This window comes from Rhipicephalus sanguineus, chromosome 4 (assembly GCF_013339695.2).
Source record: "Rhipicephalus sanguineus isolate Rsan-2018 chromosome 4, BIME_Rsan_1.4, whole genome shotgun sequence".
Classification (NCBI taxonomy): Eukaryota; Metazoa; Arthropoda; class Arachnida; order Ixodida; family Ixodidae; genus Rhipicephalus; species Rhipicephalus sanguineus.
Window position 1 is genome coordinate 21,984,812 of NC_051179.1, and position 26,918 is coordinate 22,011,729.

Genomic DNA, 26,918 nt, shown 5'->3' on the forward strand with positions numbered 1-26,918 from the left:
ATGCCTAGATATGGCAACCCTGGCTATGCCTAGAACTGGACAGATACTAATACTACAGAGCTTATGCAGAGCTGAGCCATCTGTTTTATTATGCCTAAGTTTTCATGCTAGTGTATCGTAACAATACAAAATATCAACTTAAAAAGCTTAATATCAATCGCTTCTGTCTAATTCATAGTCTTATTAAATGAATCCCCCCTAGGCAATGGCGTAGCCAGGAGGTGGCACACCGGGCCCGTGCCACCCCCAAATTTTTTTTTTTTTTGCCATGTATACAGAGCACAAAATGCCACTTGACCGCATCTGCCTGCCCGGCCCCCACTTCAGATCAAAGAGGTGCACCCCCTAAAAAAATTTCTTCCTACGCCCCTGCCCCTAGGAGACCAATGGCTATTGTGCTCGTCTTAAATGTGATCTCACAGAGACCAGCCATTGAAAGTTCATGTTCCATCAGGTTGTACCATTGCTTACGCCCTGATTTCAAGAGCATCTAACAAGGAAAACCTACTTTTTGCCTATATTATTGCCATATCTGATGCCAAAAATTTCAAAGAAAGCAGTGACCAAGTTATTCCCACTGCAATTCTTCCATAGTTTGCGAGTATGGAAACAGTAAATTCAATCGAATTTCAATTTGTTTCAAGTCCTGCCTACTTATTTCCGGTATAGTACCTTGCGATCATCATCTATTCCTCAGTGCAGAGTAGCAAAGTGGAGAACAATAGCTCACGCATACCTCTCTCCCCTTACTCTAAGTAAAACATTCTTTCCTGTTTTTCAAAGTACTTATCTGCACATTTTGGTAAATATGATTCTCCAAAATATCTTATGTCTGCACAAGAGGTCAACAGGCTCAATTATAATGTGCTGGCAGATCACACTTGGACTAATAAATGTTCATGCACACACAAAACCTGTGAAGTGCTAGCAAATGCGCCAATAAAAAAATGTGACGCCATTAGTTCTAAGCACTCGTGTGAAGCAATGGAGCCTTAGTAACTGGTCTGTAGAAACTTTAATCGCAAAGAGCTCATACACCCAGTGTTTCTTAATAATGTAACTATGTTTGCAAAAAGGAGGTGATCTGGATGAAGGCAAGAAAATGCTGTGCACACACTCGGGCTCAAAAACAAATACAACTCTTTCCCAGTCTCAGGTCTGAAAAGTTTGCTCCATGTCAAAAGGTCCAAAGCATATTGAAATACACAGACACACAGAACAGGAAGCATGAAGTATACAGAAAAAAAAAGAACAACTTTGAATTGGTGATGATGTAAAACACACTGGCCATTACAAAGACACAATAAACTCATAGTGCTAGGTCCTCCTCTTTCTGCAGGTGTTGCACACAAGTACAAGCCAAAGATTTCCAGTTCCTGTACTATTCAAGTAACGTAGGCTCCCACAGTCGTCATATGGCAACAGCTCATGTGTTAGATTAATCTATTTTATAAGTTGCTCGAGCTTGACAAATTCTTTATGGCGAGAGGGCACGGATGGGAAACGAGAGTTCTGGCTGTGTCTTTATCACGGCAGCTCACATTATCTGATGTTAGTAATGGGCAAGATGTGCATCTAATGCCACTAAGGAACATCATGCATGGCTTGTGTAGTACACATGCGCGCCTGCAGCATGGCATGGTCAAATAATTTATAAAAAATAAAGTGAACTCTAATGCCTTTCAAGACAAGATTTTTGAGAGTTTACGTTTTGGACAAGCGCAGATCATAGAAAAGTTTAGTTTGTTTTGAGGAAAATTGCCAGAAAGCTGCTGTACTAATGACAGAGAGTATTAGATTCCATAAGCTACCACTGCTAGAACATCTCAAGTGGATGCATTCGAGAAAGTTGATTTTGAAATTGGCGCCAGACAGTAAAAAAACAACGGGTAGTACAGCACACACATGAGACGGGAGATGTGATAAAGTTTGCTTCTGACACAAACGTATCAGCAGAACCAATTTTCTTTGCATAAAAACTAAAAGACTAAGCCTCTAGTGGAAGCCAACTTGGCAACCACCAGACATTCAGACAGGAACTATTCAAACGGAGCATAACTAAATATGCTTTGTATCGGCATGTTTTTTTCAGGAATGAAAGCTTCATGTTGTACTGCCACTGCCCTGCACCTTTGTAATGAAGGATGCTGAAAGGTAAACATGGTTTTTGTAATATCTCTGCACATACTAGGCCTTTTTCTTCAAAATTCTTCCCACAATATATTTCTGGGAGGCAAACTTAACTAGTTTTGAAGCGTTATCGAGACACTGAAAAAAAAAAACATGGTTGTGTTAAGGAGAACTCAACCTGTGGAACATTTGACAAATTATGGGTTGAACGAGACTGAACGTAACGAGCACGCATGCTTAGCAGTTTTCTCATTAGTGAAATAAATTAAACATCAATGTTCTATGGAAAACTCAGTAACAGAGAAGTCCAGGTGTAACCAAATAGTGCTTCAGATTAACAAGCAATTTTTATGGAAGCATTACAAAGAAATTCAGCGAAGGATAGTATCCAGAAAACGAAAATGGGTGGATATTCAAAGATTACGCTAAAAGCCAACAAAATGTTAGCCTTAAAGCTAAAATATCTGTGGCGAATCCTCTTTTTCCTGTGGTGATGCATGGAAGTGGATCGTGGACCTTGTGGAGCAACTCAAAGGTACATAATTAGGAACAAATATTTATCTCAATATCCTAATTAAATAGGAATTTCTTATAAACCCTCCAATTACGTTATTCTGTACAAAATAAAAAGCAGCAAGATCGCTTTGAAACAAGCACAGCGATTGAAGCCAAGTTTCAAAAGTCAATTTAACGTTGTCAATCAACACGTTGCACACATTTTTGCTGTATCTCTTCTAAATGCCGTAAACCATTACAACTGAATAAAAGCAAGCACTTCTGAGCAGTCCAATGGTTACCAGAAGAATGAAACACGATGTCGAAGCATTCAAAAAACATTCGCATCTGAAGACAAGTAAGATACACAAGCTTACATTTCAGTGCATACCATGCGTAAAATTTGACACGAGACTGCAGCCACACTGTCCTGAAACTTAGTCACATTGTGAGAAAAAAAAAAAAAGGTGGTGGAACCGCGATTCAGGAGGCGCTTGTTATAATTTTAAGCTGCTTCTTATATTCCTCTATGAAATCAAAAAAGAAAGACAACTGCACTTTAAAGTCTTAAAAGTTTCTACGATAGGTTGGCATAAAAACTGCAGTTTTCTCTGACTGCAACGAAGTAAAGAGGTGTGCTGTACCTTAATGTATTTAGTGACCATCCAACATATGTACAATTCACTTGCACTCCAGCAAACCATATAATATAGCATTAACACTGCACAAAAAAAACGCACATAACCACACAAGCAAGTTCTTGCAGCGCAGTCAGATGTCCGCTAGTTTCTGTTAAAAAGAAATACAAGAGGCACTTTAACAGTGCTTGCTCACAAAAGTGCACATTGTTTAAACAAAGTGATGAGCTTTCAGAGTCCTAACAAGCTTTTACAGGGTGTCTCCGAAAGCTACACATCGCACAAAAGGAAGTTTTGAACAGTTTGATGCTCAGAAGAATGACGTGAGCAGCTTGATGGGGTCCTCCACAACCATCGCCGTTTCCGTGGCTGTCACGACCTCCTGCTCTATGTACACTTCGCCTATTTCGGCGTTCTGCTCTTCCACGAACACAATCGGTGCCATGTGAAGCTGCTGCGGTTGCAGGTGTTGCTGCAAGTGCTGCTGCAGCTGCGGCTGCTCCTCCCTCTTGGGTGCACGGGGTGCCTTCGGCTTGTCTATTCCCGAGGCCTTGGCGCGGGCGGCGATGGGCAGAGTAGGTTTAGGCACGGCCTTGTGTGCGTGCTGAAGGTGCTGCTTCAGCTTCGTGTTATTCACAACACCCTTGCCGCACAGTAAGCAGTGCAGCTTGAAGTCCTTGGTGTGTACGCTGACAATGTGGTCTTTCAGCGTCTGGTGGATGGTGAAGGCCTTGGTGCAATGGGGGCACTCGAAGGGCCTTTCACCCGTGTGGGTCCGCAGGTGCGTCTGCAGCGCGCAGTTGTGCTTGAATGCCTTGCCGCAGAAGTGGCACTCGAAGTTCCTTTCGGCGCTTGCGAGCCGCTTGCCCGCGACGCCAGAGTGCCGGCACAGCTTGTGTGCCCGCAGCTCGGTGGGGGTCTTGAAGCGAACGGGACACTGGTCGCAACCGTGTGGGTAACGCAGCGAGCGCAGCACCTGGAGTGAGGGGCTCTTGGCCACCTCGGGGTGCATGTGAGTCACGTGGATGCCCATAGCTCGCACAGTCTGCAAAAAAAAAAAGAAAAATGCAGCTTAAAAATGTGGCGCAAAGTCAGCTCTTTGGGTTCACTTTCTTTACAATGGTTCCACCGAACAGCGAAACCTTTTCTCAATGCTGCTACCACAAAAATACATCTTTCACAAATGGAAAGCAGTGCACAGAGGAAACAGGGACCATAAACAAAGGAAGCATCACGGTGCCTGCGCTGTTGTCTCCACCTCCATAGCAGTTATAGTTCGGATGCTGCCCCTCATTTGTGAGGGGTGCATGGACAAGCCCAAGTTTCTGCTGTACAAAACGGTTTTCCATTGCTGAAACTTTTGTCTTCAATAGGTTTTATAAGTTGAAGTAAGTGCTTGTTCTCATGGTGTTGTATACTGCAAGTTGCTGTGAAGCCTTGACGACACTATGAATATGTGAACATCAGTGAGATCGACTTATGCATATTATGTGACGTCGTCAAGCTAGAGAGTGTTCCAAATGTCACCATGGCCCCAAGTGGCACTGTCCGAGACTTCCAGGACTACACCTATATAAACGATCAAGAAATTGGATGGTAGAACAGCCACTGTCGTAACACAACTGGCAGTGCACAGCGTGTGTTGTGCAGAGGGCATGGGTTTGGTTCCCACCAGCAGCAAATCATTTTTTCATCCACTTTTCTTTCCATCTATCTCAACTATGAATAACGCCTGCCATGTTTTCCTTGACTTCCTACAGTTACATCAAACTGAAAAATGTTAGGCCTACTGAAATGCTTCCTAGTGCCATGAAGAGTCCCAACCAACCGCCTTGTGAGCTCATAAGCAACAAAAGTTCACAGGTCATAGGTAGACTTGTGCGAATATTCGAGCACTTCGAGCATGTAACCCCTTTAAAGGTGGTTTCTCTGCAGTGGAGGAGTGCTGTACCGAGAAGACACCTTTCAAAAGAAAATCTGCATTGTCGCGAAGCCCTACTTCAAGGTTAATTGAACATATTACCCTCACCTCGATTCATCATTTTTAAAGTTTAAAAGCTTGTCATAACAGCTTACATACTCTAAGTGTAGTAAATTTTAAAACATGACATAATTTCTACCGAAAGTCAAATCCTGCTCCCCCCCCCCCCAATTCAAAGTTGCTTCCACTTCACTTCGAACCAAAATGAATGACATTCGCTCATGCCTTGTTAAAATTGAAAAAATATTGTGCAGGTTAGTAGGGTCATGACAAATGTGCTCATTTTTCTTTATAATATGTGATACGGACTATTCGAATTGGACTTGCAATTATTAGATCAAATCACTATTCGCTTCGAACCTAAAATTTACTATTCGCACAAGCCTAGTCGTAGGCTAAGCTGAAAACGCAAATGTCAGTAGTTCTTGTGTAAAGGTCAAGGGAACTACTACGAGATGGAACATTTAATTAGAGGCTGTGTTCCCCCAAAAAACATGGCTGATCCCTCGTCATAGGAATCGGCATAACAGGAAAGTGAAATACGTCTTCAAAGAAGTAGTGCTTATTGTGTAGTGGTATACATAGGCGGAGAGTTTTCATTTTACCGGAGGGGGCGGGGGCCCGACTTGCTCTTCCACATTTCTCTCTCACTCTCCCTACACACACACACACACACACACACACACACACACACACACACACACACACACACACACACACACACACACACACACACACACACACATATATATATATATATATATATAGAGAGAGAGAGAGAGAGAGAGAGAGAGAGGAGTCCAACTTCCAAATTAAAGAATTTAATGTCACTTTAGTCTCTTAGGTGCCCACGATATCATAATGAAGATCAGTAAGTGGAAGACCCTAGATTTATTTTTCAATTTACACAAAGACATCGATCCACCTCGTAACTCTTGGCTCGAACCGAAAAAGGTCACGTCGTTGACTGCGTCGCGTAAAATCGATTCACGCAATGCGTGGTGTTAGACTTTACTTTGTTAAAACATGCGCCACACAGGAGACAGTAGGCTAACGCTATAACGGGAAGCTTTAATTATATGCCAGTGAGTTCAATTCAAGATGGCCAAAAGTAATTCTGAGATGGTAGCAAATACCATTTGCTACCACTACACCTTGTGCAAAGCTGCGGTTATGAATCTGGACGAGTAATGGAGTTTCTCATTGGTGGCCGAACTTTTAGTAAAACCCTTTACTGATAAATCAAAACTGCATACAACCTTTTCTCGGCACTTTTATAAGCAGGCATGTCGAAGGGTACCAATATGTAGGCAACCAAAACATTACCCGTTTTTTTTTTTTTTTATTGGCGAGTAAGCTTGTGCGAAAGCGTTCACTGACTGACTGTGTCGAGATTGCTTTGTATTCTCAGTATCATTTTTGTGTTCTCAAAACCATTCACTACGGGGTTTAAGACAATTAGAGCGCAGCTTTTAGGCGTCCGTTCCTGCGTTGAGCGGCATCGCCGTTGGCGTCGGCGGCATAACCGATAGCGCAAACGACGACGAAAGAGAGCGAACGCGGAGTTTGTCGATATCATGGGATACTGGCCTCTAACCTCGCTTTCTTCCTCTGTCGCGTGCGCTGGCCCCTCGGTCGGAGCTCATGCGCATGCAGGGCTGGCACGTGCACTGCGGCTGGCTTCGCTTGTCGTAACGGGGCTGTGGGCGTTTCACTTGGTTCGTGACAGCTGCAATGCGCAGAGTACATAGTGTGCGTAGCACTCGAGTGCTGGCAGTTTCTGTGGCAATATGTAACGAACGTTACATTGCTACAACTGCGGATAGTCAAAACTTCAAACAAAGCTGGCGTTGCCCGAACACGAGGCTGCGCTCGGCGAATTAGGCAGTATCGTAATCGCCGGTGAATTTTTTAATTTGTCGTAGCTTAAGTCGTCGCTTCAGTTGTTCATCAGCGCAACATATTCTGCACGTAAAAATCCGTTTGAGGGGCATTTTTCCATTGAATGTTTGACTTGTCACTGGCCCATGTGCCGAACTTTAAATGGCTGAAATGAAAAATAAGCGGGCATAAACAGCCTCCTGTGAAATAGCTACCAGACAGGACGACCCGGGGACCTAAGCCAAGCTCTTAAAAATACCTTGGGCCGGCGCCAGGGGGGGGCTCAGCCCCCCCATGAGGCAGTCCGGGGGGGGCCCAAGCCCCCCAGCCTCCCCGTACTCTCCGCCTATGGTGGTATATAAGAGCTTGTACAATGTCTATTGGTGTTTGGTAGCTATAGCACCGTTTGACGTGAATGCACCCATGTTGACGCCAGTGGCACATCTCCAGTGCGACGACTAACGCCCATGATCACGATTTAACCATTGTGGTAGCTGAAGTGTTTAACATATACCTCGACACAGAGCATCGTGATTCCCGCACAAAGATGACATCAACAAGCACATAATAAACACTGATACTCGATGTGCACTTCTTCAAAGCGTCGTGAATTAAAGAGGGAAACTGCACGGTGTGACGGTGTGCGCTCCCGAACAATAGGGTGTCCTAGCCCTGTGCTCATGCGTACACTACCACATGACACCTTAGCAACACGGGAGGCAGAGGTTCGTAGCTTGAGCCACAAGCGCACACAGGCGTTCCACGTCCTTCTGACCTCTGTCTTGCTCCACCAAGGCACGACATTCGCCCGTCGACATCGTTGCCTTTCTGCAGCCTTTACTGCAGCAGTTTTATTAGTCGGTGTGATTGCACTCGAAGCAGTCGGCGGTAAAACATCGTTAGTGTATACAGAAGCTGCACTACTCTGACAACGAGCCGTCACACGCTAACACAAAGTGAAAGGCAAAGAACGTAACTGCACCTAGGGTAACTCCTCGATACTAGCACGGCCAGTGTTTTTCAATGGTATCAAGACAGACGCTTTAACCATGGCCTCCGAGATGGCGCGCCGGAGCGCAATTTCGGAGGCCATGCTTTAACTGCGCCGTCGCCGAATCGTTCTCTATCGGCGCTAGTAAGTGTCGTGCCGCATTACTTCACTGCACCGCTCATAGACGGCGGCTCCGCTCTGCCCCGTTTAGCCTCACCAACAGAGAGCACCATGCAAGAAAGAATGGGTGTGGGATATAAGGCGCGTTTGTGAAGTGTCGTGCATCTGCCTTGTTAGCTTAGTCGGTAGAGCGCCGGGTGCTTATTGTCGCGAATGAAGAGGTTGTAGGTTCGATTTCCAGCGGGGGAACTCTCTCTTACTGTTTTTTTTTCTCACCTGTGAGCATCCATCTCATCAACGTTATTTCGTGATGGAAATAAGTCACTGAAGTCTTGGTGGACCCCAGCATAAAACACTTCGTGTTAAAAAACAGGAACATAGCTTTCACAAAATTTTACATCCCATAAACTTTTGCTAGAGGGTGTAGCCTGCTTGGACTAAAATGTATAGCCCTAGACAATTCCCCGTTTCCTTTCTGCAGCCTTCCTTTTCATATATAGCAGGGCTCCCAAACTCACTTCAGCTAGTAGGCCACAGCCACGAAATTAGCGTCCCGCAAAGGCCGGGACAGTGAAGGAGGTTCAAGCGGGGGCAGTCTAAACAAAACGTCAGCCAACATTGCCATTTTACAAACAGGCCTTTTCTATATCTCACATATGGGTCATCTCTCAAGGAGACTTGACGTCAAGTTTCAATAGACATCGACAGTGATTTCCAGAATAACTTAAATGTGGATGCCGATTCTGAAATATAGAGCTTTTTTCTGTCACGGTTATGTTTCACACATGGTGACTACACTGGGTGTTGCAAGAAAAAAAAATAAAGATATGCTTGTCCCCAATCACGTCTGTGTAGCTCTTGAACATACTTAAGACAAAAAGAACAAAAAAAAAAACATCGGGCGAAGACTGTCATGCATGGGCCAAGCCGCTAGTGAAAGGTCTGTGGGCTGCGTGCTTGAGACCCCTGGTATAAAGCACCACTTAACCCTTCATTACACTCACCTTGAAAGTCTTGCTGCATATTTCACATACAGACTGGCTCTCCTCAGCATGCTTCTGTTGGTGGTGCTCCAGGTAGGCCTTGGACTCGTACAAGTAGGGGCACTTGCTGCACTGGAAGCCCTGGTTGTTCTCGTGCAGGCGTAGGTGCCAATCGTAGCGGGAGTCTGACACAAAGACCCGACCACAGTGAGGACAAGGCTTTTGCTTGCCCTTATTGTGCTGCAAAGTGATGTGCCTCTTGAGCTCGTCCTGGACGACAAATGCCTTGTCACACTGCGTGCACTGGAAAGGCATGACTCCCGTGTGGGTTATGGCGTGGGCCTTGCTCCGGTACAGGCTGAAAGTGGCAAACTCGCAATCTGTCTCGGTGCAGCGGTACACCTTGAGTGTGGGGAAGGGGTTCTCGCCGTTCTCTAGGCAAGCCGTGTCACCCATGTGCACCACGGCCGTGTGCAGCTGCTTCTTGCGCTCACTGGTGAAGCGTTTCTTGCAGTGGTCGCACTGAAAGTTGATGGTCTGCCCGTGAATCAGGCTCTTATGCTTGCGAAGTGCAAACATAGACTTGCAGGTAAGCGGGCACTGCTCGCAGCTGAATGTGGTCGAGGCGTGGACGTTGAGCCGATGAGCCCTGAGACTGCCCTTAGAGGAAAAGCTGCAACCGCACGTCGGGCACGAAAATGGCCGGATGTTGTTGTGGGAGCTGAGGTGGGACTGCAGGCCCGACTGGCTTCGCATTTCCTTCCCGCATTGCGGACACTTGTAGGTGTGCTTCGCCTTCTTGGGCTTGTAGCCGGGCTGGTGTGTTCGAATGTGAGCCCGGTGCCGAACTTTGTGAATGGAAATCAGGCCACACGTTTCGCACTTGAACTGCGGCACGTCCGGGTGGCACTGTGTTACGTGCTCGCAGAGCTCCTTGTAGGTGGCACCCTTGAAGCTGCAGTTGGCGCAGTGCCGGTACGCATCTCCCTTGCACACATCCTTGTGGGCCGCGAGGTCTTCCTCGGTGAAGAAGGGCTTCCGGCAGCTGCTGCAGCGATGCTGAGCAGTCTGTCCGTGCTTCTGCATCATGTGCACCACTAAGTTGTGCTGCCGTACAAACGGCATGTTGCAGAGGTGGCAGATCACTGGGTCACTGTGCACTTTCTTCTCGTGATTCTGTAATGCCACTTCTGTGGTAAAGCTCTTCTTGCACTTGGCACACTTGTACGGGTTGACCCGGTTGTGCACCTTCATGTGCACCTGCAGCACCGATTTGAACTGAAAGCCTCTGTCGCATATCTCGCAGCGGAACTTTTGCTCTCCGGTGTGCTTCATCATGTGCTTATTCAAGCCTGCCTTCTTCTTGTACACTTTTCTGCATTTGGTACATGCAAAGTATTTGATTGAATCCGAGGACCTGGAGAGGCGGTTGACCTGTTGAACGAGCGGCTTCAGCTGTGATCCTGTCAGAGGCAGGGCACGCTTTGAAGCCTCTGATACAGCCAGGACCGGAGGTGTGCCCGGAACAGATGCATTGTCAGATGCATCACTCAACTGGCTTTCTTTGTCCACTTGTTTGTCTTGTGCTGCAGCCGTATGCTCTTGGAGATGCTTCAGAGCGACAAGCTTATCAAAAGTAATGTGAGAACACTTAAAGCACTTAAACACAATCTTTGTATTAGCAGGAGGCTTGGTGGGCATGTCTTTCGACTCTTTCGGTGAATTTGGCAGTACAATGGGCTTGAGACCCTTCCCTGGAGTTGTTGACAGTGGCTTTGGTGTAGAAGAAGGAACGACAGACCTCAGTTCCGCCACACTGCTCTCATTTGCTTTCTTCACAATAGCTGTGATATTTTTTGGAGAAAGAGCACCAGCTGCTGAGAGTGGAACTGGGCCAGTTTTAAGGACGACACGCTTGACATTCGGTGACATAGAGGCTAGCATGTTAAGGACCGTGGGTAGGACTGTTGTCTCGATAGAACCTTTAACTCCAGAGCCAGACTCACTGCTAGGCACGCTTAACGAGCTACCAGCTGTTGTAATGACAGCCAACTTGTCCTTAGTAAGGGAAAACACGTTTCCAATACGTGGCTTGGTATTGTTTCTCTGGGGTTTGGCCTTGTCTGGAGAAGCTGGCGCTCCAACCTTTGCTGCCGGAACTGCCGCTGCATCCGATGGTGGCCGTTGTGGCAAAGGATCGTTTTTTGAGGTATGGAGCTTGCAGTGAGCTATTGCAGTCTCCTTGCACGGTGTTATATGCTTGCAATACAAGCAGGAGTAGAGTGCCATCGCTTTGGCCCCGTTGTTGCCCTTGGAAGTGACGGCAGCACTTGCCCTGCCGTGTGTTACTGTGCCGGTCTTCGAGGTGACATTCTGGGAAACGTTCAAAGCCCTTGCAATGACAGTTGTGGTATCCGCGGGCGATGCTTTGGCTGCATTAGAGACGTTTTTACGGGTGGAAGCATCATCATTAGAGTTAACAGCATTGACAGCACTGGTCGTGGCAGTGGCTTGGCCGACCATGTAGGAGTGATCTTCAATAGTGACATTTGCCGACTTTTCGGAAGCAGGGTTTGAGTCACCTGTCAAGTCAATTTCTTCCACATTGCTGCTCGCGCGCCCTCCTTGGTCCGCAGTGTCGGCGGCGGTGTAATCGCCGACGTCTGTCGCCGGTTCGGACGAACTGACACTTTCGGGAGAACACGGGTCTGGCAGGGGCGACGCGGCAGGAGACGGAACTTCCGACTCCACTTCGATTTCGCAACCTTCAGTTTGAATCTCCACGACCGCTCCGTCGTCGACGAAAACATTTGCATCGCGTCGCTCGTCGATGTAACAGAATGAGCTCGGCCTGCCTCCCGAAGAGATGCGAACTTTCTCGTGCGCATAGGCTGCGTCAAAGGAAGTCGCTTCGGGGCGGCAAGCCTGCGTGACACCGTCACCACGATTTTGTGCATCGAGCCACTCCTCAAAAAATTGAAGTTTATTCTGCCGCCTCTTTCGATGCCCTCCGGAAACACCAAGTCCAGGGACATCGGTTTCATCTCCAAATCGACGTCAACGCAGACAGAGACCATGTTGGCTGAGTACGTTGCACTACAAATTCTGCAGACAATGCAATCAGCAAATTCAATTACATATCTGTTTAGTTCCAAAGGGTGCGTTTCGAGGGACGCTAAAGCTCGTCTGCTACATCTCCTACAGCGGCGGCGATGCTAGATGATAAACGAGGTTACAGTGGTTGCATTTATGCGCGCCGCCAGCTTTAGCCTAACGACGCGGGAAGCCAGTGCAGCAATGAACGTTCAGTGGGGCTCGTCGGCAGCGCCCTTCCAGAATGCTAGGTAGGTTACGGCTGAATTTACCGTAGTGCCACTACGACCGATGCGCACGGAAAGCCTCGTGGATTAGACCAGCAGCTGAGTAGTCGTGGTGCTCGTAGTCGGACGACACACATACCAGCATCATGGAAAGGACATAGGCGTTCTAACCAAAACAAGCAGTAGATGGCAGGCCTAGCAAGAACGATCTTTGTAGGCGCCAACGCAGGGTGCACCAACGCTCTGGAAAACTACCGGGAAAAGAAAGAAATCGAAGCAAACGCACCAACTTGCTAAATGCAGTGCATTCAGCTATCACGTTTACGCTATAAGTTATAAGATAAACAGCTTTGTAAGTTCGATGAAACAGTAGGATATGGTGTACGAGGTTTGTAATTAGTCTTCTAAGTCAGCGCCATCGGCATCGCTTGTGCTAGTGGCGAGCGTAGCGCCTTTTGCGTACTAATATGGTACTATTTATTTTCTCATCTCCGCAACAAACTGAATGGGACCTGACGCATCTGGCGTCAACATGACGTTCTGTCATAAAGTATGACGTCTCGACAAAGCATCGAATGCGCCTGCGGCGCCGCTGTTTTTCCCGTCGATGGGGTTTGCATCCCGGTGATTCTCATATCCCTTCTTTACGTTTTACCATGTTTGTTTACGTTCTTCTTACCGTCACGTAGCGGAGACATGTGTCAACGTACGAAAGTTGTTCGCGACAGGCTGATTTGACGCTAACTAAGAGAAATGGTGTCGCTAGTTTTATGGGTGACCAAGTTTCTGGTGAGGCAACGGCTGCTCTTTGCGTCGTTCATCGTAATCTGGATCGTCGGCATGGCGATAACCAGTGAGTTTCTTTTGTCGATAGCAAAACTTTGCATCGCGCATCGTTTGAGTCTGTGTGAGAAGATGCTCAAACCGCGCTGTGGCGGTTTTGATTACGATCGGTGATCGCTTGTTTTCTATTTCGACGTTTCCAGTATGCCTGATTGGACGTACTGACGACGCCAAGGCCAAGTATCCGGACACCACTGCCGCGCTGTACAATGCGGGACAACACAAGATGCAGCTGTCCCATAGCCTCACCAAGGCGAAAGCGATGAAGTATTGCAATCCGTACAATAGTATATCGCTTTGGCAGGAAGGTGAGTAACGAACGAACGGTTTGAAATGTTTATTTTGAAAGAGAGTGCATATGTCGATGTGAACTCTGTCTCACAGACAACATGTGCGTGTATTGAGGACAATTTTTTTGGTGACGTCGGCATTTAACCGAGTCTATTTCGCTAATGATGGTCACATACTGCGCGTGCATCATGTTTATGAAATAGTTGTGGCACCCTTTAAATTATTGGATTTGGCTTGCTTCGTTTTAATGCATTTTCTTGGCCGCCATTTCTTCCGCATTTACTGAAAGGAAAAAAAAAAGAAGAAAAAAGACTAAACGCATTGGTTACAATTCTGACCCCGAAAGTTGGCTAAAGTGATGTGGGAGAAAAAGAGTGTGTGATGTTGTACAAACCTTACAGTTAATGGCACCTTCGACAAATCGCACCGGTATGCCCAAGCCCAGCAAAGATTAAACAAAATGGCATGCCAGGGTGCCCTGATGCCCACTGGTGCTATTTGTCAAGGATGCCACAACTCTTAGCAGCAGCTTTGTCAGTAGCTGCATTGTGAATGAACCAGTGTACCTTCTTTTGCGACGCCAATGCCTTTTGATTATAATTATTGGCCAATGCCAACGTCCCTTCAGCTGTCCAGGTTTTGAGGACATAGCATGGTTCTTTTATTTATTTTGCAGGCAAAGTTCCGAGCAACAATTTCACTCTGGAAGCCGTAGCCATAATGGTGCGTCATGGAGAGCGCATGCCTCTGCGGCGAGTCCGCAACCATCACCTTCTCAGCTGTCGCCAGCCTCCGAGCACGAGCTCGCCTTTCGTCGGCAGGAACAGCCCCTTGCATTCTTTCGTCAATGTCATAACTAAGCACCCCTTGCTCCCACTGAAGAACATCTTTGCCACCATCGCAACCCACCCTAACCAGAGCACATGCGCGGAGGGGCAGCTCACTTGGGAAGGTGTAGTCCAGCACGTCAACATGGGGGCCAGCCTCCACGAAGCCTACCACTCCGGCCCATGGAGGCTCCTGCCCGATGACTGGGACGCACGCTCTGTTAAGCTGTACAGCACTGTCTTCTCCCGCACATACCAGAGCGCTCTGGCATTCCTCTACGGCTTCCTGCCAAAGTTCTCGTTCGACAGGCTCCACCTGGTACCCTCGCGAGACATCAACTTCTGCATGGGGCCGCACTGCGCCTGCCCGCAGCTCAACACGTACGAGAGGCTCTTCACGCGCAAGACCAAGGTCATGCTCAAGAACCACCTGGCCGTTGTGCAGCTGCTGAACACGCTCGGCATGGTGCTGAGCCCGGGGGGGAACAACTCGGAGTTCGTAGCGCCACGGCCAATCATGGACGGACTGATGGGCTTCGTGTGCCAGCGCAAGCCGCTGCCCTGTGCCGACCATCACTGCGCCACCATGGAGCACGTTGGCAACGTCATCTCCTACGTGGACTGGGAGGGCCGACAGCTGTCTCGGGACTTGTCCTTTCGCCGGAGCAGCATTCTCAAGGCACACTACCTGCTGGCCCGAATTCACCGGGGACTGCGCGACTTCATGGACGGCACGTCCAAGACCAAGTTCCTCTTCTTCTCTGGCCACGACATCAACCTGATCCCCGTGGCGTCGACACTTGGGTTTGACGATGGCACCATTCCCCCCTACGCTTCCCGGATTGTCCTGGAAGCATACAGCAATGCCAAGAAAGAGCGATTCATAAGGGTCCTTTACAACGGCAAGGACGTGACTCGTCACACGCACTTTTGCAGGGGCCTCCGTGCCGGTGTCGACACGGAGCTGTGTCCGTTTGGTAATTTCACCACTTTCCTGCAGCAGGACGTATTCAAGCTGTTCTCAGCTAAAAGCTTTGCGGCAGCATGTGGCCTTGATGGCGCGCACTCTACGCCTACTGCTACGAGTCCAGCCTAAAGATCGATGGTCAATTTATTGAAGCAGCACTAAAGGTGCAACGGTGCATCTGTCTATGCCAAAGAAGTGCAGCTTTCACATGTTTGTGATAGAGGACATACGAGCCTTGCTGCAGTGCGACGTGCGTGATATCTTGTTGGCATCGTTGCTTCAGCCTATAAGTTTGTAGTTTGTAATCGCCATGCAGTCGGATACGACAGTTGTGAATTCCAGATGGTGGGCACAGCACTTTAATCCAATGAGAGAGGTCCAGCATACATGAAAACTCGTAGCACCTTGAAAGAATGCAGCTAGCGTACATCCGGCTTCTGCAAATTAGACCTTGCCTCAGGAAACATATATTCCACAAAAGGTCGTTTATAAATGCTATAGAAGTTGTTCCATACATGACACAATTAGGCTAAAAATGTACTGTGCCAGCACAGGAGGCTACAATGAGTGCTTAAGCTGTTTAATTGCTTTCCCTGGTCAAGAAGTGGACTTCCTTTCTCATTCGTTGTTGCATTGTAAAGTGATGGTATAAGTATGCCCTGCATAATGTCGCTACTACCCCTCCTATACTGCATTTTGAAGCACAGTCAAATAGAAATGCCCGGCTGAAAGGCATTGCTATAGCAATGTGTGACTTAACGTACTCCCAGTGGCTCAAGTGGGAAAACAAGACATGAGCAGCCTGATTTGCTTGCTTAATTTTGCATTTACTTCGCTGTGTATGACCTTTATTTTAATTTTTTTTGTAACAAAATCACATTTAAGCGCTTTGACTGACTCCCAAATGAGTGTTCCTATGGTGCTAGGGCATTCTTTGGCGGTGGCCGTTTGGCGCTGTGGACTCTCATATCCATCACTCTCATGTTCTTTATTGTCTATGTACAACGCTGTATGACTAAGTGTGATTACAGTGGCTTTGCAGGCACAATCGGTCCCATATGGCGGCATCATTGTCGGTCTAACTACGTGCTTGCAAATAGTGTCAAAACGAGTGGACCTGTGGTGCCTAACGCACTAGATGAGATAGACCGTTGCGTTTAGATGCTTACGGCTTTGATTTGCTTGCGGCTAATCAGTTATTATGGAACTCATGAGTTTAATTGCTACTGCAAGGACATTGCGTGTGAGCTTGCAATTGCGTGTGAGCTTGCAATGAAGATACCTGTGCTTAACATTGTTTCATCAGCAATTCATGCTAAATAGTTGTTGCAGGCATGCAAATGTGCCCCTAAATTTTAATATTAACCTTTTACCAAATGTCGCCAGTGATTACAGAAGGAAGTCATAGGAAGTCCCTTTTTCTTCTTTTTTAAGTAGGACATAATGCACTCATTCTGGTTTTAATGCTTCAATTACCTGAATATCTAGCCGTCTCATTGTCAAATTCGTACTGTGAGATTAGCCTTGTTTCTTGCAACGAAAATATTTGCTAGTTTTTTAATGTTTGTACATTGTAGGTCATTGCTTGTATGCTATAGACTGGGATCACGTCCTTTCTTTGCGATTCCCGTTTCTGTATGCTGTGATATGTATAATCTGTTATTTACATACACACATATACATACACCTGAAGTAGAGGGATGTCGCGTGTGTTCTGCAGCTTGTGTGTAGCCGCCACTTAAGGTACTTGTTGCTGTGCAACTGCGCGATCCCTTGCTGCAGGTCTCCTCTTAATAATTCAGCCAACAGGCTGATCTTGAATGCGATTTACCTTGTCACCACTGCAGTAGAGACTCAAAGCAGGTGGACAGCTGTTGTATGCTCGTCTTATAAGTTATCGTAAGTTGTGTGGTTATCCGTCACAGTGCATGACCGACCACACTTCTAATTTTAGAACCTTTACCAACTCAGCTTCGAACCATAGCTGCTCTCTATAATGGTTGTTGTGGAGTAAAGGAACTGAGCTCTTTGCTCATCGTACGGCACTCTTAAAAGGCACTGTTCTCTTCCAGTTTCAGTGTTTGTCAGACTAGGAGAGTTCAGTGAATATTGGACACTATGTAAGCTTATAACCTTCCTCAACATTCTAGGGTGAAATCTCACATCCGCACCCTATCTCCTTTTCCCTCATTTATCATGCATGCCTTTGCAAGCGACGGATTTCCCTGGCATCATCTCATTCTTCTGGATTCACATGTTACAGCAATAAGAATGTCCTGAAACATGCCATGGTGTGCGGGTGTGCTTACCATTGAGGGCAATGAAAAACCACGAGTGAAGTCTTCTACGATGAGGGTAACCTTGACACTTTAGTTTAACTGGCTCCTATCCTGATGAGGCAGGGAAAGGTTAGCACATGCCCTACAGGCATGATGATATATCGCTCTAGTGCACATTTTAACTGGAAAATGGCTGCGCCGTACAATTCTTTTTACAGAAATATTGACGGAGCATAAGCTTCCCTTTTTAATGTCTAGTCAGGTATGGTTTAAGCATATTTTGTTCCTCCGCTGTCTGGATAAGCTTTTCCTCGAGAGAGGGAGGGAGAGAGAGAGAGGAGGCGACAGATGTTACGCAGAAAGGCTTGAAGTTACTGCTTCAGTAGCTATTGTCACGAATTGAATTGCAACATGGCAGCTGTACAAGTACATTAAACTGCCTAACCTATAACAGATGTATATGTATTTCTGAAGTATTTGCTAGTTTGTGTACAAATATGTTATAAAAAGTAATGTGTACACATTTCAGGAACAACAAAAATACAACTACAATTACATTTTATCTTACTTGAATTTTATCACGAGTTGTGACAAGCTGAAAATATCACCTTATGTTTGTTTGTTTTTTTGTATTGCATTGATTGCTTGTGCCATGTTCACATGTAAATGTGTACCGATCTGTGTTTGTGCTGCCTAAAGCTGCACTCTGGGTAAAGATCAAGGTGCGATTTTCATCAAACTGCTCTGCACGGATGAAGTTAGCTTCGATACATGACTTCCAGTGTGTCAAAAGAAAAAAAAAACATTCTGGAGAGAATTATCACACATCTACTTAGGAATGCCACTGTCCTTGATGGCTTAGATGTTGACATGTAAAAGTTCTTGGCGCTCATGGTTGAATTACGTAGTCTGGTTCATGCCCAAGCTGTATCATGTTACTGTCGGGCCTCGCCACGCGATAAAAATGCTTGTGCCAACGATCATTGATGCCACAAAAAGAAATACAGCAGGGCCACATATGCTCACTTTCAAAATATGCTGCGGAGTCGTTAGTGAAGGTATGCAACAATTTTCTGCCACTGCTGCGTGCAGTGCGGTTTGTCAACCAAGAATTGTCATCACATGGTTCCTAATTTTAGGCAGGTGCAGGGCACTGCGTCAATATAAAAGATGCTTGTTTTTATGTTCTGCATTGGTTATCTGATTACTCTCCATGAGCCGTTCGTTGAGAATCCCTGGAGTCCCACAGTGAAGCATCTTGCTGTGCCAAGTAGTTGGCAATGCAGTGCAGAAAAGTGGCACACTACGTGGTCTAGAAGATAGGGTAGCCTTTCTAATATGTATATTTTTTCTGAACAACACGCCTCATTTTGGTTTCAAGAATACTGACTGTACCACAGCCAACAGGAAGGCAACTGGGTCTGTGGTATTCATAATGTGATCTTAGTATATTGGTGACAGTTTAATTCCTATTGAATGCTTGTGTGTGGAACATTTTCGATTTCGCAAGGAAGACAACGACGCAGTTGATGTGTTCATGTCTGTGCCCCTTTTTTTGTGAGATTTCTCCCCACTGGCTACATTCAAACTGATAAGTCAACTCTAGCAGGCAATGTGACAGTCAGAAAAAAAACGTAATAGGCACAGAAGCCTGTGTTTCTAACTGCTTTGTAAAACTCGCCATGTTGTGAACAAATACATTTGTGTGGCTGTGTATAGTCTGGGTTCACGTCCTATCCTTGTTGATGTTAGCGTGCGGCGAATTTTCGCCTGCCGTCAAGCTCCGATTTTTACGGATTGTGTTCCCTCCAGTTGGAAATGGCCATCGAGCTCTACTTTTGTGTTAAGATTTATGACATGAACAGTTGGCGCTGCCACTGAGGTGTAATTACAATCACGTCTCTGTCTTATAACATTCGAGTCAGCGTAGATGTGAAGATCGTGTACCATGTATTCTGTGAGAAACTTCATGTACGTTTTTTTTCCCTGGTTTGTTGCCTAGAGTATATGCCTTGTATGTACAGAAATGGTAATAAATTGATATTTGTAAGTATGGTACGTAATTATTTACCAACTGGCACATGTTTATTCTTGGCGCTCTTCTGAAGTGGAGGCAATTTTCGTGAAATGTAAGAGACACACTACTTATCTGCAGCCATCTATTCTGCTGTACCTGGCTGACTAGAGGGAAAAACAAATGGTTTTACTTATTAAAAAGCAAGCATTCTAAGCAAAGAACACATTGGCCTGATTGAGGGCTTACACCTAGGATCACCCCTTGAAATAGGTGTTGGCATATCCAGGTTGTCCCATGTATCTTGATCGAAGCTTGACAAAAAAAAAAACGAAAAAAAAGCAGTGATGCAGCTAAGGGAACACTAAAAGCATACAGTTGCGACATAATGAGCAACAGTGTCTGGGAGGGGAAAAAAATTGCAGTTTTAGAAATATCAGTGCGGGGACCAAACCTTGCACCGACGTCCTTCCAAGGCAGTTACACCACCACAGCTGAGCAGCAGACTAGCAGATTAATTATTCACTTGCCCCTTAGAACATGCGGCAAACCTCCAGGCGCGACTGCTTTCCACAGCTGTCGGCAAGGGGCAAAACAATTGTTTACGCTGCTGGCGTCTTAAATAAACTTTTTTTATTTTTTCCCCTCTCAAAAACGAGGTGAGTACTAGCGCTAACTTTTACATTGAAGCCATCATAACCATAAAATTTTATCTTGCGCTATTTGACATCAGTAAGCTAGCACATTTTCCCCCTGGGTGTTTTTGTTGAGCAGATGCAACGGCTTCTATGTAGGCATGGGCGAATATGCGAGCACATCGAATATTCGAATGAATATTACAGTATTCGAATTCGTTTCGGCACGAATTCAAAATTTGCGAGATGTCCAAGCATTCGAAACGAATAGACGCACATTTTGCCATTGTAATCTCCCCTTGACGAGGTGGGTTCACTGCAGCGTGGGGCTGCTATGCCAAGAAGCCACCTGTACAGGAGAAATTCCACACTGCCGCGAAGCCCTACTCCAAGTCGAAATGTACATTTTACCTGCACCTCGATGAAATATGTTCAAGTTTAAAGGCGTTTTATACGGGCTTATATGTGATAACTATAAAAAAATTTTAAAAAGTTAGCGCATTTTACCACTCATAACTGGCACCATATTACTATTCAAATCTGCTATAATTAAAGTTGCTTACACTTTGCTTCGAAACAAAAACGTGACATTCGCACAAGCCTAGTTTTAATTCTCAAAAATATTGTGCAAGTAATATTGGTCATGATCAAATGCTCATTTTAAGAGCGGACCGGGTGGTGCGAACATGAATTATCGTCGTCATGAAGCGGTACGCGCTCGCTCCGTCCTCTTCCACTCCTGCTCCGCTCTCACAATAAGCGCGCTGATTTGTCCAGCGGGGAATACAATAACTATGATGGGTGAGTCTGTGACGTGCTAGAAATCACGTAACAACTAGTCACGCGACTAAAAATCACGTAACATTACGCAGTAACTAGCCACGTGGCTAAAATCACGTAACATCACGTAATAGCAACTCATGTGACTAAAATCACGTAACAAGTAGTCACGCGATAAAAAATCGCGTAACATCACCTAACTAGTTACGTGACTAGAATCGCGCAACAACGCGTAATAGTTAGTCACGTGACATATTCCCGCCATAGAAACCACGTAACAGCTAGTCACGTGACATGTTCCCGCAAAAAACCACGTATACAGCTAGTCATGTGACTAAAATCACAACATCGCATAACATGTAGTCACGTGACATGTCTAGCCAAGTCTAGCCACACGTAGTATCACTAGCAAAAACTTATCATCTCTAGCAAAAGCTTGGCATTACTAGCAAAACTTAGCTAGGTCGAACACTAGCTCCGCTGATGGTTCCAGCCTTTAACTCCTAGTGGAATCTGCGCACATTTCTTTTTCTTTTTAATATGGGATATATATTGTATACTGTTCGATATGAAATAATTCGACCAAACCTCAAATTTACTGTTAGCCCATCCCTACTTCTATGTCTCACCCTCCTCGGTCGTGGTCAAAAGCGAGAGTATGTGCGAAAAGAAAGACTAAAAAAAAAGCATGTCACGCTCATGTACGTTTAATAACATTAAAAAAAAACTCCTTGATCACGATACGCTGACATCCTCCACATTGCAAAACCTGCCGGCGTGCAATATCGGAGCCCATGTCGCAAATGTGAGAGCTTATTCCTCCGAGCACCGCGCTTTGGGCCGCTGGTGTGTTTAAAAGATCTGCGCACGAGAGCCACTGCCACGAAAGCGCAGCCGCAGCGGCGACAGGTCCATTCGCTTCACTGGCACTTCGTGAACCAAATCACGGTGGCGCTGCGCTGCACTTCGGCAGCAGTGCGCAGCACACATGGAGGCACACTACTTCGGCGTTCCTATCACAAGTTCAACATACGGGGGTCGGCACCGTGTTATTCATTTCGAAAAAGTGGTGGAAGGCCACGAGACCGACACGTATGGTGCCATGGTGCGGATTACGTCACCCTTGATTCTGTGTATATATAGTGATTGTTGGAGGAAGAATAAGGCACTTATTTCTGTCTCCAGTTGGGGGACACGGCTCAGTGCCTTTCTGTGTATTTCATTATTTGTTTTTAAGCGAAGCTTTTATCACTCACAGATTTCGGCGCCGTACACGAAAAAAACCCGGCGCTCGCGAGCTCAAGGAAACGCTGCCCTCGAAGCTGCGCCGGTCACATGCGCCGGCCGTTTTCCGATAATTGATGCTCTCGCCTCGATCGTGAGCTTGTCGGCGGTCGGCCGTTTATGGTACGGCAGTCTTATCTTTTATCCAGGTCACTTGTCATTTCACGTTGCCACACGTCATTGTTGCCTGGATATGAAAGCATGACCGTCGTTGTTGCCTGTAGCAAGTGAAGTATTGCGCTGCTAGGCACGTGCATGAAGGTCCAATTCCCGGCATGGAGGAAGGAAAATGTTAGGAGGGAGCGTTGCGCAATGCGATAGAAAGAAAAACAAACAAACGAAGAAAAGCAGTACGTCAGGTCAGGCACACAGGCTCACTTAAATCTTCGCTTGCCCCTATTTTCCCGACAGGGCAATAAGGGGCTCCTAAATTTTTTGTTTTAATTTAGTTATGACGTCATTGATAGTAAGTACACCCGTTACAAAGGTCACAAATATCAATCAATCAATCAATCAAAAGGAAGAAAGAGCAGGCGACAGGGAAGGGCAGCGTGTCCGCGGCTCAAGTTCTAGGCGTGCAATTGTAGGAGGCGTACCAGTAACGTAGCCAGAAATTTTTTTTCAAAGGGGGGGGGGGGGGGCAAGAGGGGTGGTTCAATCATACTTTATGTATGTTGGTGGGTGCGTTTGTATGTGTGCGTGTATGTATACACATGCAAAATTGCAAATTTTCGGGGGGGGGGGGGGATTGAACATCCCCCAGCCGCCACCTTCTGGTTACGCCGCTGGTACCTACATAAAATGGGGTAAAAATTACAGGGATGAAAACGGGTCGAAACCACCCACAAAATTTTCCGCTGTACTCAGTTTTTAACAGCCGTAATTTAATTAGCCGTAATTTGTGCGGCCTACGCGAAAACTATCATCAGGGCTTAAAGTCGGGGGAGGGGGGGGCACCCCTCCAATTTTTAAGAAGGGGCTCGGCCCCCCCTCGGCAAGTCAACTGTAGCACTGCGGCACCCATTTGACAAGTACTGGAGTTGATTTTTTTTTATGCAGTAGTGCTTTGTGAATATGAATTATAGCTCTCCAATCTTTTGAATACCGATTTAATCGCAATTATTCAGTTGACGGGGCATCATCAAAAAAAGAAGAAAGAAACAGGTTTCATCGTACTGCTGAATGCATTGCCTGAGACGCTGCACCCCGTGGGCAAGGGCGTAGCCAGGGGGGGGGGGTGTTGGGGGGTTCAAACCCCCCCCCCCCGAAATTTTTCAATTTTGCTTGCGTATATATACACGCACACATACAAACGCACACGAACATACATAAAGTATGGTTGAACCCCTCCCCCCCCCTCCCGAAAAAAATTTCTGGCTACGCCCCTGCCCATGGGTCACCACCGTGTTCAACTGAGCTTCCTGGTACAACACACTTTTCAACGAGGCACCTGTGCGTGAGGCTACCTGTTAGTCAATCAGTGAAGGTTCACCTTCGTCTCTCTAGGTCAACAGTCAATCTTCGTTCGTTTAGTTGTGCATTACGAGTCTGTTGCAAAGCGAAAGACGCATGTATTTTGCCTACTTTTTAAGGCAAGTACGTGCCAAAGTAAAATATAGCATTGTCGTGCCTGAGGTTCTCAGTGCAGTGAGGGAACCAGTGTTCTGCTTTGCAGCTAGACTTATTTGGTTCGAGTTCGCATATCGTTATCCTTTGACATCCCAAGTTATTTTTGAGAAATTGGTTCTAAAATGCCCTCTTTTTAGTGGTTGATTGGATCGGCACATTGAGAAAACACGCGGAATAGACTCTGAATGATAAGCATAGGCGTGCGCAGGGGGGGGGGGGGCAAGGGGGGCGAGAAGGGGGGGCGCAAAGTCAGCCCTATACATTGTAGGGGGGGCGAGAAGAGGGGCGCAAAGGCAGCCGCATACATTGACATAATAGGGAGGGGGGGGCGCTGCGACGAACCTTCGCCCCCCCTGAAGGGGAACCCTGCGCACGCTTATGATGATAAGGACTAAGAAGGAACACTGAACATTAGTCTCGTTAATTTCACCACCATAGGTTAATTCATAGATGAGAAAGTCAATGTCAAAATTTCCCTTTAAAATTTCTCGCCGAAATCTTCTATGGTGACGTCATGGATTTCGAAGTGTTATTTTGTTTTTTGTTTTTGGCCACATTTGCTCAATGAAATTTCCTGAAACTTGGTATGTTAAGTCTCTGGCCCCCTCAGAGGACAATGTACTCCATTTTTACCGATTAGGAAAGACGTACATCCTAGTATACGCCGTCAAAATCTATGACGTCTTGAAGATTGGTGCGGGAACTTCAAGGTGGGGTCGCCACCTGCATTTTCTTTTTGCGCGTTTTCTCGCTTAACAAGGGTCTTCACGCGGTAAGCGTGGTGATTTTGGTATCGTGAACGAGCGATTTACTAATAAGAGAAAAATCAGTTATCTCATTAGTGGCTGGAACACCCTGTTACATTAGTGTGAATGTATTACATTAGTGAATGTGCATGCAGGATAGGTTGGCATTGTATGTGTTGTCTGCTTTGCTTTCTCCCATTGGCGAAAAAAAAAGGAACGCATCAAAGAAATACCGGCTCAAGTAAACATATACGGTGCATGACGGCGACGGGGACGGACATTTTCCAGCCGAGACTGTCCATATAATTGCTATCGCAATAAAAATAAAAGATACAATATACATATAAAGATGGATATGGGGCAACTAATAAATTCTGAGCTTTTACGTACGCGCCCATACGACGACGTGATTATGAAACACGCCGGAGAAGGGGACCACGGATTAATTTTGACCACCTGGGCAGTGGCGTAGCCAGGGGGGGGGGGGGCACACCGGGCCCGTGCCTCCCCCCCCCCCCCGAATTTTTTTTGCAATGGCATACAGAACTCAAAATGACACTTGACCACATCTGCCTGCCCGGCCCCCACTTCAAATCAAGGAGGTGCCCCCCGCGAAAAAAATTTCTGCCTACGCCCCTGCACCTGGGTATCTTTAATGTTCAGCTAAATCTAAGTACGCGCGTGTTATAGGTCATGGAAGAATAGAACCCACGTCTTTGTTTTCGAACATACTGAAACGCAGCGCAACCACGACACGGACCACGAGAAAAAAAAAATTCGGCAGATCCCACGTACCGTGGGAGTCGATGTTTGCGAAGCATGCGGCGGGTAGGTGACTGGCGTAACGCTTTTTACTGAGCGACACGTTACAAAATGACGCTAAAGATTTGTATAAATTTTATACGCACACATATTATGTTGAAGAGCCGCATATGTGTTATATAACCAGTTGTTCACGGTTGGGTAACGCTGCTAATGGCAAGGTCGGTATTAGCAACACCAGAAGCGGAAAGCTGATATCTAGTGGTTATATGTGTCCCGAGAACGCACGCACGTTTCATGATCCCGTGTGCATGTTTGCAAGAAGTTCTCGACAGTTCTTGAACAAGGGCATCATCACCGTGACCAGTGAGCACCAGCAGCTGGAAATGACTTGTTATAGGATACGGTCGTGATCGTGGTGACGAGGGGTCCATGTCTATAGTGAAGTATGTGGTATAGTAGAGCTGTTGGAATTCGTGGATGCCTCGGTCATTTCGTCAAAAAATTGTCTGTCGACAGAGCCGGCGACATGTCGGAACCTGAAGCCACTCTTCGCGTTGGTGAGGTATAGGCCGTCGAGGCTGGTAGGCCTGGATAGTGCTACGTAGACCAACATCAGCGGATGGTGTTTGTCCTATTCCTAGACTACCTCGGCGTTTGTGACCTACGTAGCCTAGTCTACAGAGCGGCTGTCAATCAATATGTCATCATCCTCGGTCAGCATGAGGCCATCGCCCAGCCTCGTAAGAAATGAAGAGGACACTGCGTCGTTCTGGTGGACGAAGTGCACTTTACGGTGCGGTAATGTGGATATCATTTGTAACTTTCGTTAATGTATTCCTCCGGGATCGAGCAATGCTTCAATATACCTTGCTGAATCGTAGGAATAAAACGTAACGTTTATTAGACTGCTATAAAAGCGGAGCCAACACTGGAACTATAGGCGTTAATCTGATATGGCGCCTGTATCGTAGGCGAACACATCGTAGGAGTATCATGTAGTGTTTATTGCTTTCTTGTAAAATTAGATATCCAGCACAACAACCACAGTTGACGTTGCATCGACATTACGCCTGCGTAGGCTGTTTTTCCAAACCAGTTTATAGAATTGTGGCGAATTGGGCCTGTTGGTTGATCATCTTAAACACTTCGCAGCGCATGCGACGGTGTGTGAGCATGGTATATATACGCATGTGATGTTCAATAAACTTTTGTTGGTAGTTAGCGCTCTTATGTTGTCTGGTGTCGTCTTCTTTGTGTCTGTTTTTCCTGCGCTGCGAAGTGTCTAAGAAAAACAGTTTATAGACCTGGTGCCTTTGCTC

The 26,918-nt window shown here is 46.3% G+C and overlaps 2 protein-coding genes across 2 annotated transcripts; one reads left to right on the plus strand and one right to left on the minus strand.

The window, feature by feature from the left end:
• Window positions 1–996: 996 nt before the first annotated feature.
• On the minus strand, window positions 997–12,721 carry LOC119389592 (zinc finger protein 160). The gene is made up of 2 exons (XM_037656936.2): window positions 9,241–12,721; window positions 997–4,308 (listed from the first exon to the last, which is right to left on the minus strand). The coding sequence occupies exons 1-2, from the start codon at window positions 11,740–11,742 to the stop codon at window positions 3,574–3,576; spliced, it is 3,237 nt and encodes a 1,078-aa protein (XP_037512864.1). The 5' UTR covers window positions 11,743–12,721; the 3' UTR covers window positions 997–3,573.
• A 387-nt stretch (window positions 12,722–13,108) lies between these two features.
• On the plus strand, window positions 13,109–18,523 carry LOC119389593 (2-phosphoxylose phosphatase 1). The gene is made up of 3 exons (XM_037656937.2): window positions 13,109–13,392; window positions 13,526–13,690; window positions 14,350–18,523. Exons 1-3 carry the CDS (start codon window positions 13,293–13,295, stop codon window positions 15,594–15,596), a joined length of 1,512 nt encoding a protein of 503 aa, XP_037512865.1. The 5' UTR covers window positions 13,109–13,292; the 3' UTR covers window positions 15,597–18,523.
• Window positions 18,524–26,918: the final 8,395 nt, after the last annotated feature.